Source organism: Aythya fuligula, chromosome 1, assembly GCF_009819795.1.
Source record: "Aythya fuligula isolate bAytFul2 chromosome 1, bAytFul2.pri, whole genome shotgun sequence".
In the NCBI taxonomy this organism is placed as follows: domain Eukaryota; kingdom Metazoa; phylum Chordata; class Aves; order Anseriformes; family Anatidae; genus Aythya; species Aythya fuligula.
Genome location: NC_045559.1, coordinates 182,387,501 through 182,402,133, shown reverse-complemented (window position 1 = coordinate 182,402,133; position 14,633 = coordinate 182,387,501). Strand labels below are relative to the sequence as shown.

The following is a 14,633-nucleotide window of genomic DNA, read 5'->3' as shown; positions in this document are numbered from 1 at the left end:
TAATCTCATTAATTACTGTGGCACAGGTTATGAAATAATTTAAAACAGTGTGTGTAATGAATTAATCTGACATTTTTCAAAGCCATGTTGTAAAATGGCCTGTTTTTACTTTCAAGTGCCATATTCAATGACTAGCCTTAATTCTTTATTAGCATGTCTATTAAAAATGTTTTAAAATTATTTTTTTTTAAGAAAAGTGAAATCTGTGTTATTTATTTGTTTATTTTTTTCCCTGTGGGTTATTATTTAAGAAAGAGGACTAAGAAGTGCTGAAGTCACTTCTGAAGTGGGTCAATTTTAACTAGTAAATTGAGGTTTTAAGCATTGCAGACACTTCCCACAGCAGTGTTCTTCTGCAAAATCAGGATATTTTAAAGAAAACTTCCAAAGCACACTTAAAGAATGCTGCATTAAATTTTAAAAAATAAATACTTGACATTTGCAAATGAATGTATAACTGTTTGGGAAGCTGCAGTTGTGTGGGTCAGTCCCCTTTTTCCATATGCATGTGTCCTCTCATATTCTCTCTCTCTTTCCCTCCTCCCTACTTCTTTCTCTCCCTTTGCATATGTGGAGTCTCCTGTGGAACAAAATTATTTTACATTGAGATAAGAAAAACAGGGCTGTGGCAGTAGTTTGATCAGTCTAAAAACAACCCATAATTTGCACTTACTGATACATCTTGAATTGTGACAAAAGGTATGCCACCTTTGAAAAATGTAGCATGTGATATGTTATTGATCAGTGGATGATTTAAGATCTACTTAGGCAATTTTGTTAGCTACATTTGGGCTGGTTTGGTTCATTTTCAAAGAGACCTGTTCACCTATAGTGAACAGAATTAATACAGTGTGTGCTACGTGAGAGTGGTAACACCCAGGGGACAACCTGGATAACAGTTTATTTTATTGTCTCCCTTTATCAACATCGACCTTCTCTCCAGATAATCAGCACAAGCTGGACTAGGAATGAATGTTAGTGGAGTGACCTTTGAGGAAACAAGTCACCCGGAAATGACCATAACTTGGCCAGTCAGCTTTCACATTTTTTCCTTTTCCCCCCTACCTCTTCAGTTTTTGGTAACACTGATTTCCACAGAACTCCCAGTTCAGGCACTAATCTTTCCTAATTCCTCTCAAACTTGTTATATTACTTTTTGAATAGTGTGTTTAGAAGGTAGCTCTGACAAAATGTCATTAAGGTGCCTTAGTGTAAATTAATGCAGTTAATGGAGGTACTCATGACTGACTCATTGACCCAGTACTGGGCTCTTGTGGAATTAATGGATGCCAGGGGATCAACCTTTTGGGAAGAAAAGAAAGAAAGAAAAAGAAATGGCAGCTTTAAAACCTTGAAGTGAATTATATTAGAAAAGTGAAAACGTCTGGGTTGGATTTGATTTCATTGGGAGGCCATAAAATGGTATACCCTTAGCAAAACATATTAAACAGAAACGTCAGATGTGATTCAAATGGTATACAATTATGATAGTGTTAATAGTGGTCCTCTATCACTCCAAGACATATTTTTAAAGTTTAATTTCTCAGCAGCCTGGATTTGTCACAAGCTTGTAAATTAGAACATGCATTTGGGGATGTTTTCTTATATGAAGACACAAGGCATATAATACTGTTAACTATACCTTGGGGTTTTAGTATAGCTATTAAAATAAACTAGAGATCGCATTTACAGACAAGAAATGTCTGTTATAATATTCATTTTACCTTTTTTTACACCCCTCGGTAGCTTTACTGCATTGTTCTTCATCTGAGAAGAGCCAAGCATCTCAGGCAGCTTGAAAGGTGGTGACTATTAAATGATAGAAAGCTAACCTGTCTTATTAGAAGTGTGAATGAAAGGGGAGCAGAGGAGGTTACCAGCTTGTGAAATGTCAAGGACAACTAGACAGAAATTACTGCAAATGGATTTAGATCACTAGAATCCCTATTTTTATTAACTCTTTGAACTCTAGATATTTATTGTGGTAAGAAATTACCCATGACAGGTCATGTAGTCTGAAAGATTTATTTAGATCCTTTGATATGTTTTGACAATTAAAAAAAATAATAAATAAATAAAGTAAAGAAATTTACTGAACTGTATCAGTTAACGCAAAATTGTATATCAGCTGAATGGCACACAATAACAGCATGTATGTAAATTGCTCAATTGGTCTATGAATGTTTTTAAAATATATTTTTTTCCCAATATTGATCCTGTGTCTTAGTTCCGTTCATTCCCTCATTTTATGCCCACAAACTGAGGTAACTTCTGGGGAAGTTTTTTTACATTTTATTCTTGATGTTTTCTTTCATGTTTTATTTTACACTGGCTGACTCACTCAATGTTTGCAGTTTAGGAAGACAGTATTTTGAGATTTGTCTTTTATGAAAATTTGTAGCTTGATGTAGAAACTTTACAGAAGAAAAAAAAAAAACACAACTTTCTCAAAATCATAGTAGTTTCAAACAAACATGCCTTTGCACAGGCCTGGGTTTACACTGACCTTTTACCACTCCAGGTGAAATTAGAGTTTTAAAGATCCATTTATCAAACAAGCCGAGTCAAGTGGAGAGCAGGATGGGAGACAGAAAGTCCTCTGTGTCCCATCCTCTTGTGTACCTACTATCACTGAGATGCATTTTCCCTTGCTAATTTCTGAGTCTCCCAAAACACACCTTAAGGGTGAGTTTAAAAATGACCCTTCTAATGGATGGAAATGGTGTAAGAAAATATATTATATGGTAAATTCTGCTCTGTATAAAAAGGAATTAAAAAAAATAGCAGATCTTGTCAAGGAAGTATGCCAGCTTAATCTAAAGGCCACTGAGATTGACTTCTATTTGATGAGCACTTGACAAAATATAATAAGGCCAAAGTATATAGAGGAATAAATGATGTTATGCACTGTTTAGGAGTAATTTGATAATGACTTCTAATGACTAGTTTGGGGAGAAGCAAAGAATATCTTACAGACCTGTAACAAAATCTTAAACCATGTAACAATACAGAAGGTAAAATCATTGTCACTTATTTTGATTTTTAGAAACTGAAAATGTGTAAAGGTGACATGAAAATGCTTTCCAAATGTAATAAGCTGTGTAAAGAGGAAAGAGTAATTGATTCTCTGTATTCACTACGGATTGGTGTCTAGGACAAGGGAAAATAAGCTTAGATCATGTAAAGAAAGATTCAGGCCAGGCATTAGGTAAAACTTGCTCAAATGGAGAATGATAGAGTCAACTAAAGGAAGGACTATGGGCTTGCTGTCAGTCAGATTCTGGAACAATAGGGTGGACAAATATCTGTTTAATGTGAGGAATGGAGTAGGTCACATTTCAACATTAACCGTATTTGAGATATTTCCTCCCTGTCCTGAACAGGAAAAACACCCAAAGAGCTGCCTGTATCTACCCATGTGCATTATTAAAATATGAACTGAAACAACCCCACTTGTGAAACAAAGAAAACTCAGGCTCTGGATGAGAAAAATGTAAATAGGTTTTGCAAAAAAGCCTTGCCTTTGCTGGTGTTATCCTTTCCTTCATTCTTCCAGCTTTCAGTGGCTTTTTGGTTAACACAATTCTCCCTGGGCCCTGGTTGTCATCTTTCTGTCTCCACAGAGGTTCCCTCCTGTCTGCTCCCTGCCTTTCCCAGCAGCCTCCCAGCTCTGTCCTTGCTTACCCTTCCTCTCTCTGCTGTCCCCAGTCTGTGCTCCCCCAGCTAAGCATGCTCAGGGGCTCTGAGAAAGGGAATATTTGCCTTTCCATCCTCACTCATCCCCTGCTGTCAGCAGCAGGTAGAAGAGATTTTTTTTTTCATTTTTGAAATTAATAAAGTTTCAAAACACGCAGAATAGATGCATGAAAGAAAATGATCTTTATATCACACTTCTCTAGGTTAGCTGTATTTTCTGTGCTTCCAAGTAGCTGAAGACATATTTTGAAGCTATTTTGCAAAGATTGTCAGGTTATGGAATGCCTTTTTTTTTTTTTTTTTTTTTTTCCAGTGGGCCCTTTTTATAGTATAAATAGTATATAGTATTAATAGTATATAGTATAAAGTATATATAGTAAATAGTAAATAGTATATAGTACTCAGTATCTGGAAATGAGAAGGGGATGGATTTAGCTGAAATATTTTTAAGTGGTGTGGTTATGTAGTCAGTAGTGAAGACAACAAAATTTAAGAGGCATACCAGACAATATCAAAGAAAACTGAGTGGTTAATGCAAAATATGGGAAATATGTAACTGGGAAAGGTCACATGCGACATTGTTTGCATCTGCAGTAAAGGTTCAATTAATGCTAAGTAGTATTCAAATAAGCAAACATAATTGTAGGCTGCACTAAAAATAACATTGAAGAGAATGCTGAGGCTATAACAGTGGCTTTATTTAATTTTTTTTTGCAATGCTATATTTAGATTAATTACTCTAATAAAAAATAAAAAAAAAAAAAAAAAAGCAGGAGATGTGTAACTGAAGTGATTAGGGTTCTAGAGAGTGCTATTTCAGGAGGGTTTAGAAGTCTGGCACTGGTTAGTTTCCAGAACACAGGAATAAGACAGGTCAGGCTAAACATATACAATGCAATAAATCTTATGAAGAAAGTTAATCACATGCTTTCTATTTATTCTGTTTCTATTTATGTTTGCTGCTATACCAGACAAGGGAACATTAAATTACACTGAAAGCAAATAGCAACAAAGATAAAATTTCTAAATGGAAATACCATAAAAAATATTCAGTGACTTAGATCTCTTTGTTTCAAGATACCACTGAAGTCAGAAGGTTAGGAGAATTCAGTTAAACACTAGATGTGTCTCTGGGTCACTCTGAGTAAATCTTTTGGGTACGTTAGATGTAAAAATTCAGTTAGATACTAGGATCTGTAAAACTGAAAAAGAAAAGTTGAGTTTACATATCTTTGAAGGAATCATAAACATACTTGCTGTTTGAGATTATGGGTTACCTAGCACATCACCATACTGTATTTAAAAAAAAAAAAAAAAAAAAAAGTTAAAAAACAGTGGTGTTTCAAGCCTTATATCCAAAACAGAAATGCGCTTTATTTTAAAGTTATACTTTTTTTCACCACTTAATTCTGTTTCATTTGAATAATAATTTTAATATAGCTTTGAATAAGTAATATTTCAGCATTCTGGAATTTGACCTGTCTTTGAGGCTGTCATTTAATGATTTGTAGCACATGTTGCTTTGTGGCCAGCTCTTAGTCCAAAATTCGTAGTAGAAAGCTCTAGAAAGATTTGTGTCTAGTGTTCTCCAACTTTGAGGACTATTCCTTCTTCTTTGAGCTCTCAGGGAACCTGAGAGTTAGTGAATCATGCTTAGGGGAAAAGTTTGCTTTTAGAACCCTGAAAACCATTAGAGGTATACAATCAAAATTAAGATTGTCAGTAAAATCATCTATTTTCTTTTAACCTTATAGGATATTCAGGATTGTTTTCTGTTTTGCTTTGCTCTGGTTGCTCTTTTAGTTTACCACATCAAATATTTTTAAACATTTATGGTTTTTTGAAATTGTATTTTGTAATGAGCCATTCAAACTCAAACTTGTTGCATTTGGCTAGGGGTTAGATATTGATTGGCAATGCATTTTAGTCTAATCTGAATTCAGACTATTTGTAGTATATTAAAATGATGTGAAGAAGACAAGTAAATTGACTCCCCCCAAATACTTAAATTATAACATAAATATTCATATAAATATATGGTTTTAATGAATAAACTTGAAAGTACCATCTATGCTTCAACTCTCCTATTCTCTATGGAGCTGCAGATCAGATTTAATTAGATAAATTAGTGTCTGCAGTGATTTTTTTTACACTCTGGATGTCTGCAGCCTTGAAAGGACCACAAAGAGGTTCAGTTTTCTGGTGCTGTGTCATCAGTTTTGATCATGTTACACATCTGAATGCTATAGTGCTTTTAACAATGGAATTTAGAGAACTTAATCCATGCCTGGATATTAGAAAAGAGATAGTGGATTTAAAATCTTTTTTTTTTTTTTTTTTTTTTTTTTTCAGTTCAATGCTTTCTGCTAAAATAATAGCAACATATGGAGATGTTTATTATGTCAAAATGCATTTCTATTTAGCTATCTGGAAATTGGGAAAAACATCCCACTCTAACTTATCTACAGTACATTAATACACCACAGATTATTTAAGCTACTCAGTCATTGAATTTTCACAGTTTTAATGTCATGTATTTATGCTTTAAGAACATCCACTGTAGTGATATTTTTCTCTCCATGTATTTTTGAATCTTTATTACAGTAAAAATGTTCATTTACCCTGAATTAATTACCTTATATAGGTAATCAATTGCCACCTCTTCTTAAGCATTAAAGTATATAAATAAAATCGATATAGTGTTATATCAGCAACCTTTTCCCCCTTTATAAATAGTATAGTTAAATGCTGATTAAAACATCCCATTCATTTATAGTACTGTATAGGATCACCATACATTTTCTTGAATGTATTATTCTGAAGAGGTCTCCTTCACTGATTTGCTTTGCTTTGCCAAACTTTTGCTTTTTATGACAACAGGTATGGGAAAAACAAATAATATTTCTTTATGAAAAATTTATGAAGTACAAGAAAACAGATTGTAAAAATTCTTAAATATATGCACAGAAACATATGCAAAATCGGAGTGCTTTCATGAATACTACTATAGAACATGATTCCAGCAGCACCATTAGGGTGCTGCCCTCTAAAAATCTCTCTACAAATGTAAGGTCTCATTTTGTGTTCTCCTTCCTAGGAGTTAATTCCAGAGTTTTACTACTTGCCAGAGATGTTTGTCAACAGCAATGGCTATAATCTAGGAATCAGAGAAGATGAAGTTGTTGTGAATGATGTTGAGCTCCCCCCTTGGGCCAAGAAGCCTGAAGACTTTGTACGCATCAACAGGATGGTAAGCAGCACTTTAATTTAGCCTGAGTTAGGACTTGTGTGTTTTAACAAGCTGCTTTTTCATATCTTTAGAGCTAGGTGTAAATAAATAAAATAGAAAGTGAAGGAAAATTTACAGTCTATCTTACTTGACAGAACCCTTTATTTTACAATAAAATTGTGTTTTTACTCTCTCATGAGAAGACATCAGGTGGGTGTGAGTTGGATGCTGCGGGACAGCCTGAAAAAATTTAAGTCTGTTTCTCTTCACTGCCTTCTAAAGTTGTTATAAATGATGATGCATTGCAAGAAATATTATGTTTCTTTCTCATTGGAAGCTATGTACTTCCCATTCATCAGAGATGAACTGGAAGTGTAGAGATATAAACATTAGCCGACAACTGCAGTCTCTGAAGAAATTTTGCAAAAGAAATGCTCTGATGTAAATCATTACGATGTCTGAAGAACTTTAGCGTGAAAAAACATTTATCTGTATTGGTAGTTGGGTTTTGTGTGTGTGTGTGTGTGTTTTGTTTGGTTGGATGGTTTTGGTTTTTTGCCTTTGCTTTACAGATAATGATATCCATTAATGATAGAATTAATATGTAAGTATGTTTATAGTCATTTTTAGGAAAAGCAAGGTATATTCTAATGCCTAGGCCAGTAATAGTTCAATTTATGATTGTATTTTTGAAATGGATCTTCCTTAAAATGTGTCTTATTTATGCTACTTTAACAGTCTTTGAAGCTATGGGTTTCCATACAGTTGCAGAGCCATTCAGCTTGTGCATTATTCCCTACAGTGCTTTTGTGGTAACACTGGATGTCTAGCAATGTTGTTTTTCTTATGATCACTTTGGCAATTTAATTTCAAGAAATGTGTATTTAAAGAAAATTGTTCTTTAGGGATTGGTGGAAAAATAGACATCTAAAGTTCAAAAGAATAGAGGAATGTTATAAAAACAAACTTATTCCTAGATGTGTGTGATTTAGAAGTGTCTGTTTTGAACAGTAAATGATCTGACATATGTACAGCAGTCTCCTAAGGAAGTGATGGCAACCTCGTCACTTCAGGCTTATGAAAAGCACTAAACAAAGCACGAGAAATGTGTTCCAGGGAGTAGTCCATCGTTGGAAGGAAGAAGCTGAACAACATTTTCCTTTTTTTTCTTGGCTGCTTTCTCTTATAGATGCATATATTGTAACAAGTTTTCAAAAGCAAGTAATTGTCACATCTAGTGGTAAAAAATTCAAGTGCAGTTTTACCAGAAAAGAAAAAAAAAAATAAAATAGTGTGGACTAAAAGGATCACTACCCTTTATTTCCGTTCTCGTGTTGTACACGCAGTTACAGGTGAGCACCTACAGGATGCCCATTTCACTTCACAGAGCCCTTTTTCTGGGTTGTGGTTGTGGTGAAACCTGAGCCGGACCCAGGAGTAATTACGCTGAAGTTGACCAGAGGTTTAGTTTTGACGTCTGTAAGAACAGAAGCTTGATACCATAGTGGCAGAGGATAAACAAACTGCCATCTTTGGGGAAATAAAATGAGAGATGCATACTGATTAATTCTGCTGGGGAAATTTTATAAAGAATGTTCCTTTTCATATCCTAGATTGTGCTTCTCCATCTTCCCACAGAGGTGGAAGGATAAAAGGTGCTATGTGATAAGAGATCACTTGAAGAAAATCTTTAGTTTTAGTATGTTTGATTTCTGTTGTGCAATTTCTACTTTTTACAAAATAACATAGGAGTTCTCTATAGAAAACTTTTGTTCTGGGATATTTATGGTTGCTGAAGAAAACAGATGCTTGTGTGAATTTAAAGTACAGTATTTATGCCCCTTCATGACTATAACTTCAATAAGGGCTGGTAGTTAAAAGCTGGAAATACTTCTTAAATATTAAGCTGTAATAGAACTAATAACTGATTACATATGTGTATAAGTACACTCAGACTGCCATGAGTCAGATGAGCTGGTGTTAAGATTGTAGCATTTAAATTACAGGCTTCAACTAATTGAGTAATTTTCCAATTTCTAAAATCAGAAATGATCTCATTTATGTATCACAACCTTCCACTCCTGTCCCCACAGATGTGAGTATCATGCCATTATTACACAGTTTCACCTGGAGGCATTTTCTGTGTGGCCTTTCTTCATCCCAGCATCTACTTTACCAAGAGCGTGATCAGTAGTTGAAGTTCAGTTCTACACAGATACATACTGTCTTGAAGTGAACAGCTTGATGAAGTTTACAAATGACAATAAAGTTGGAAATTGCTTAGAGAACACGAGAAAGAGGCATGGATTTATTTGAATTAGATGCAGAAAATACATGGGAAATCACCTTGGGAGGAAAGAATTAAAGACATTCAATAAAAAGCAGAAGTCTGGAAACAAAAATAGTACCAAAAGAGAGCAGCAGCAAGGGAAGGGTGTTAATGAACAGCAATTAGGTTAGATATCACTGTAATTCTATACAACACCAGGTAGGATCCAATGTATTTGGATGCCATCTACAGAGAATTGTTGCATCACAGCAGATGTATACAGTTGTACCTGCCTATGGGCCTTCTGAGACTGCACCTGGAATACTGGATTCACTTCTGGGTGACTAGATGACAAAAGAAGTATTTGCATTTGGAAGCAGTTCAGAGGATAGAAACGATGTGAATAACTTCAGGATGTTAAAATAGCCTTATATATGCATAGTTCTTTGTAAAGCTTATTACAAAGTAGCAAGCAGATAAAGTAGGATAATCCCCTTCATGGAAAATGCAGAAAATATGTGTAGAAAGAAGACACACAATAACATTTTGAAAAACATGTAATAATTTTTCAGAAAAAAAAAAAAAAAAAAAAAAAAAAAAAAACACTTCCTCACATAGGGTTTTAATGCATAGGGCAAACAGACCATATCTTGGTCACTAAAACCAGACAGGTCAAAGTAGGGAACAAATATATAAAAAATGGAAATTTTGACATTCCCTACGTAACATCAGAGTCCTTGTTTTGAGCTGGTCAGCAGATGTATTATTCAGTTAGGTCATCCTCAGGCCAAGCTCTGGCTGTTACACAAGAATCTATCTCAAAAAAAAAAAAAAGCTAGCCCGGGTGTGGTGCTGACGTGTAAAACACAGCAAGCTTGTGCAAGTCTGGAATTTCTACAGCAGCTTTGCAAAGTGAGTAGAGTGGAGGTTTACAGGAAAGCCACAGAAAATTGAAGAATATTTTAAGTAAGTGTTACCCTGATCCCTTGTCCAATGAAGTCAGTAGTAGTCGTTTCATTTCACTGGAAAGGATCCTATGTAGTACTGTGTCACATAGAGTGGGAACTCCTTTCTCCTTAGCTGACAATATTTTAATCTGTTCATACATATTTTTGCTTGCTGACAGTGTATATAAAGTGTAATTTTATGTGGGAATAAATACAAATCTTTTTATAAGGCCTACTTGCTCATTTTCTTTTAGTAACAGTGATAATTTCAGCATTTCATCTTAAGGCATACCAAAGCAAGCAGAGAACAGCCTAGCAAACACCACAGAGACAGTGACGTGAAAGGGCATACATTAACGAATTGATTAACAAGCTTTACTAAAATTCTGTTCAGATTAATATATGGAAGGTAGATTTGGGGTGTTTTATTCAATTTTTCAGTCAGGTGTTATACATTTCTAACTAAACACAGAAATTGAAGTGGAAATTGATTTCCATCAAAGGAGATGACTTTAAGCTTTGGAAAATTAGACTTGTTATAAACACTGGAAAAGACAGTCAGTCCCATTATGTTTAAGACCTAATGCAGCAGATCCTAAAGCACTCAGTGTATACATCAGAGATTGTTGTAGCAGTTTTATTTATCCATACAACGCTAGACTGATTACTACAGACTTACTCATGAAACATTAATAAAGCACTATGTTCAATGCTAACATGATTATGGTCTGACCTCAGTGATGGCACAAAGGACAGAGGCAGAAAGTGTCCCTGATAACATTACCCTAATGCTGGGCTCATCAATCATAATCTCCCAGTTTACCAGGAAAAAAAAAAGCACACATAAAACCTTCCACAGATGTGCATCTGTAGTCCTGCTCAGCTTCTCAGTCCCCACAGACTTGGAGCAGTCCTGAGAGCCAGAAATAGAGCATATTCAGTCAGTAAGTCAAGCATGTTAAATCAAGGCGGGGAACACCACTGTGAAACACTGAAGCAGATCTTTTATAATAACCGTTCTTTAGTTTGGAAACAAAAGATGCAATATTGTGTAATTCAAAGTTAATTATAATGATATTTTCATTATGGCTTAGGCACATATTAAATTACAAATTACAGTGTTGAGTAAAATGCATTCACATAAATTATTTTTTTGAAAGCCTAAATGGTGTCCTGTTTTTGTTATACATATTTTGTTCCTATTACATAACTGTTACTATGATTGAATTTTCTTTCTGTCTTTGAAATGATTTATTTACACTCTTCTGCTGCCAATTACATTTTTGTATAGTTCCCTGGCTATTCAGAAGCATGCATAGTATTTCATAATTAAAAAGCTTCTTGAATAGTCATTAGATACCTCTATTATGAAATCTCTTGTCTGCGAGGATCTGGAAGATTTATCTTTTCTGCTCACCATTCAGCAGCAGCTGACATTCCTTTCTTAGCAGATAAGCAGTAGATAAGATTTTGTATTATTTCATCACTAGTAGCTTGTTTGATTTTTTTGTGTGTATAGCCAAGGTTTGTCCTTAATACAATTAAACTCATTCAGCTCACAGGGGTTTCAACCAAACTGGGAAATCATTGGGATTTTTTTTTTTTTTGAAACTTTCTATATCACTGAAGAATTTATTTAAATGTCAAAGCTGCACATGTAAAGGATCAGTTTCTGTGCAAACATCCCTTAATAACCCAAATATATACAATGCTCTTCCGTCTCACTTTTATTAAAAGAGTACTTTGCTTAAACAAAAAGAACTAATTCCAGATATCAGTATTTCCTTTTTACTCTTATGATCAGTTGAGAAAGGGTTTACTCTTATAATCAGTACAAGAAATGCTACATGAGTAAAGAAATACTAGGCTGAGAGAACCTGTACATTCAATGCTTTTCTCAGGACAAAAAAATACCTGGCTAAATGCAAAACGCCCATGTGATAGAAAGGTGTTGGAATAGTATATTCTATAAATATAAATTTATATATAATAAATGTAGAACTCCAGATACTTTACACAACACATGGTTTGTATAAAAATAAAAAACAGTGCCTCCTACTGGAATCTCTATAAAACGTCACTATAACTCCAAATTAGGATGATAGAAGGGGAAACTGTGCTACCTTCTTACTGCACAAAGCTCCGAATTTAAGGGAGAGTAATTTAGTGTAAGTACAATTGCCTAGGTTTTTTAAGCCAGACATCTAGTGGAAAGTGTAGATGTTCAGATGTTCCTGGTTTAATGTTACTGAGGAGTGATTTATGAAATTTGCCCAGAATTGAAATTGAAAATAGTTATAGAACCTGATCTCACTAAGCAGTAACTTGGCTAATATTTGTTTTTTTTTTTTTTAGCTTATACATAAGCATCAACTCACTAATTTATATTTATATTTTACAGCAGTTACAGGTCAGATTTTCAGCTTGTGGAACATGTGTGCATACACTTGCATGCAAACACATAGGAAACACAGTACCTTTATTTCAAAATATTTATCTCTCTACATTTTTCTATTGTTAATTATAACAGAAAACAAAAAACTGGATATCAGCTTATTTCTATGAGATTCAGTGAGAATCTTTTTAAAGGACATAAATAATACTATATCATTATTAATATATATGTGATATCATTAATATACATATATATCATAGAAAATACTATTCTGTACTATATAGAATCACATTGAATCACAGAATCATATAATATCCTGAGTTGGAAGGGCTATATGAGGACCATCAAGCACAACTCCTGGCTCCACACAGGGCTAACTAAAATCATCACAGCGTAGCTGAGATTGGAAGGCTCCTCTGAAGGCCCCTGGTGCCACCCCTGCCCAAGCAGGGACACCCAGAGCAGGCTGCCCAGGACACGTCCAGGCAGCTTATGAATATCCCCAAGGAGGAGACCCCACAGCCTCTCTGGGCAGCCTGAGCCAGGGCTCCGTCACCCGCCCAGCACAGCAGTGCTGCCTGGTGCAGAGGGAGCCTCCTGGGTGCCCGGCTGTGCCCATGGCCTCCTGTCCTGGCACTGGGCACCACTGAGCAGAGCCTGGCTCCGGCCTTTCTGCACCTTCCCTTCAGGGGTTGGACTCATTCCAGTGTGTTTAGGTCTCTTTTGCATGTGGGAGCCCAGAGCTAGACAAAGCACTACAGGTGCAGCCTTACCAACACAGAGCAGAGGGGAAGGATCCATCTTGACTTACTGGTTATACTTTTCCTAATGTAGCCAAGAATATCATTAGCCTTCTCGGCAGCAAGGGCACAGTGATGACTCATATTCACCAGGACATATATAATTATATAAGTAATATTTTTTTTTGATTGTTTGTTTAGTCATATTTCAGATTGAAAATATGCTCACAAAATTAATATCCCCAGTATATGTTAAAGCCACAATCTTCTTGAATACCATCTTCTGTAGGGCCATCAACAGCTTATCTTAAAGATTTTTTTTTCTGCATGTTGTTGCTATTGTACCTACAAATTATATTTACACAAAAATTCTCTCACCCTATTCCCCACTGAGCACTGAATATTCATGAGAAACCAAACCATATACTGTTGACAGTGACACACTCATAAATTTTCAGGAGGGACCTATGTGGAGGGGCAGCAGCCCGTCTCTGCCGAAATCCCCATTACAGTAGTCCTCCACCACGGGGACTGGCAAGTATTCCCCTTGCCAGACCAAACATCCTCACAGCCTCCCCTTTGGGCTTCACCCCTTACAAATTTCCCCAAATCCTGTGTTGCATTTCAGCATACAAACCCTTAAAGCATTAGACCTCTAAACATAGTACAATAAATCTGCTTAAATCAGAAGACAGGACACGCTGCAATGGAAAAGTACCTCATTTATGTAGTAAGTTATTAAAGAGTAGTTCATCCATGTGAAATAGAAGTTCTTCAGACCTGCCAGGGTCACTGAGACCTTCTTGGCAATGACAAGCTGCTAAGTAGGGGCTGGTCATGCAATCTGAAACTGCCTCAGGGAAACATAACTTAGGCATTCCATTCTCCTACCTACTATGTGGGAGAGGATGTTAGAAAATATAATGGGTGAAATATGCTGATTTGACCCAAGCATTTTTTTTTTTCAAATTTACTGTCCAACCTTTAAATAGTCTACTTTTATCTGAAAGTTTTGCCAGTTTCCTAAAATGTTCTGCATACTCTAGAAATAAAGATGTTATTTTTGACCAAAGCAAACACCTAACATTTCCTTTCCATGAAGTTCTTTTTAATAAATAAATAATAGATATTGCTGGAAACGAACATTATAAATATGCAAAGTTTGGAGGAGAAAGAGAACAGTTGAGCTGCTTATTGTAAGTTGGTCAGAAATGGATGCTGGAATGGATGGATACAGCAGGCTTTAAATTTTGTTTTAAATTTTCTTACGTACAAAGTAACATTAAAAATTGAGCATTTAAAAGTTAGGAAATGCTTTATTTATGATTGCCATTGCATATGTAATTTTATATGTTGC

The 14,633-nt window shown here is 35.2% G+C and overlaps 1 protein-coding gene across 2 annotated transcripts in view; it reads left to right on the top strand.

The window, feature by feature from the left end:
• Nucleotides 1-14,633, top strand: part of NBEA (neurobeachin) — a 514,417-nt gene that overhangs the window by 449,666 nt on the left and 50,118 nt on the right. For both annotated transcript variants that reach the window (XM_032190243.1, XM_032190252.1), the window contains exon 48: nt 6,794-6,946. In XM_032190243.1, the coding sequence (XP_032046134.1) occupies nt 6,794-6,946 (153 nt within the window). The remainder of the gene's footprint in view (nt 1-6,793; nt 6,947-14,633) is intronic.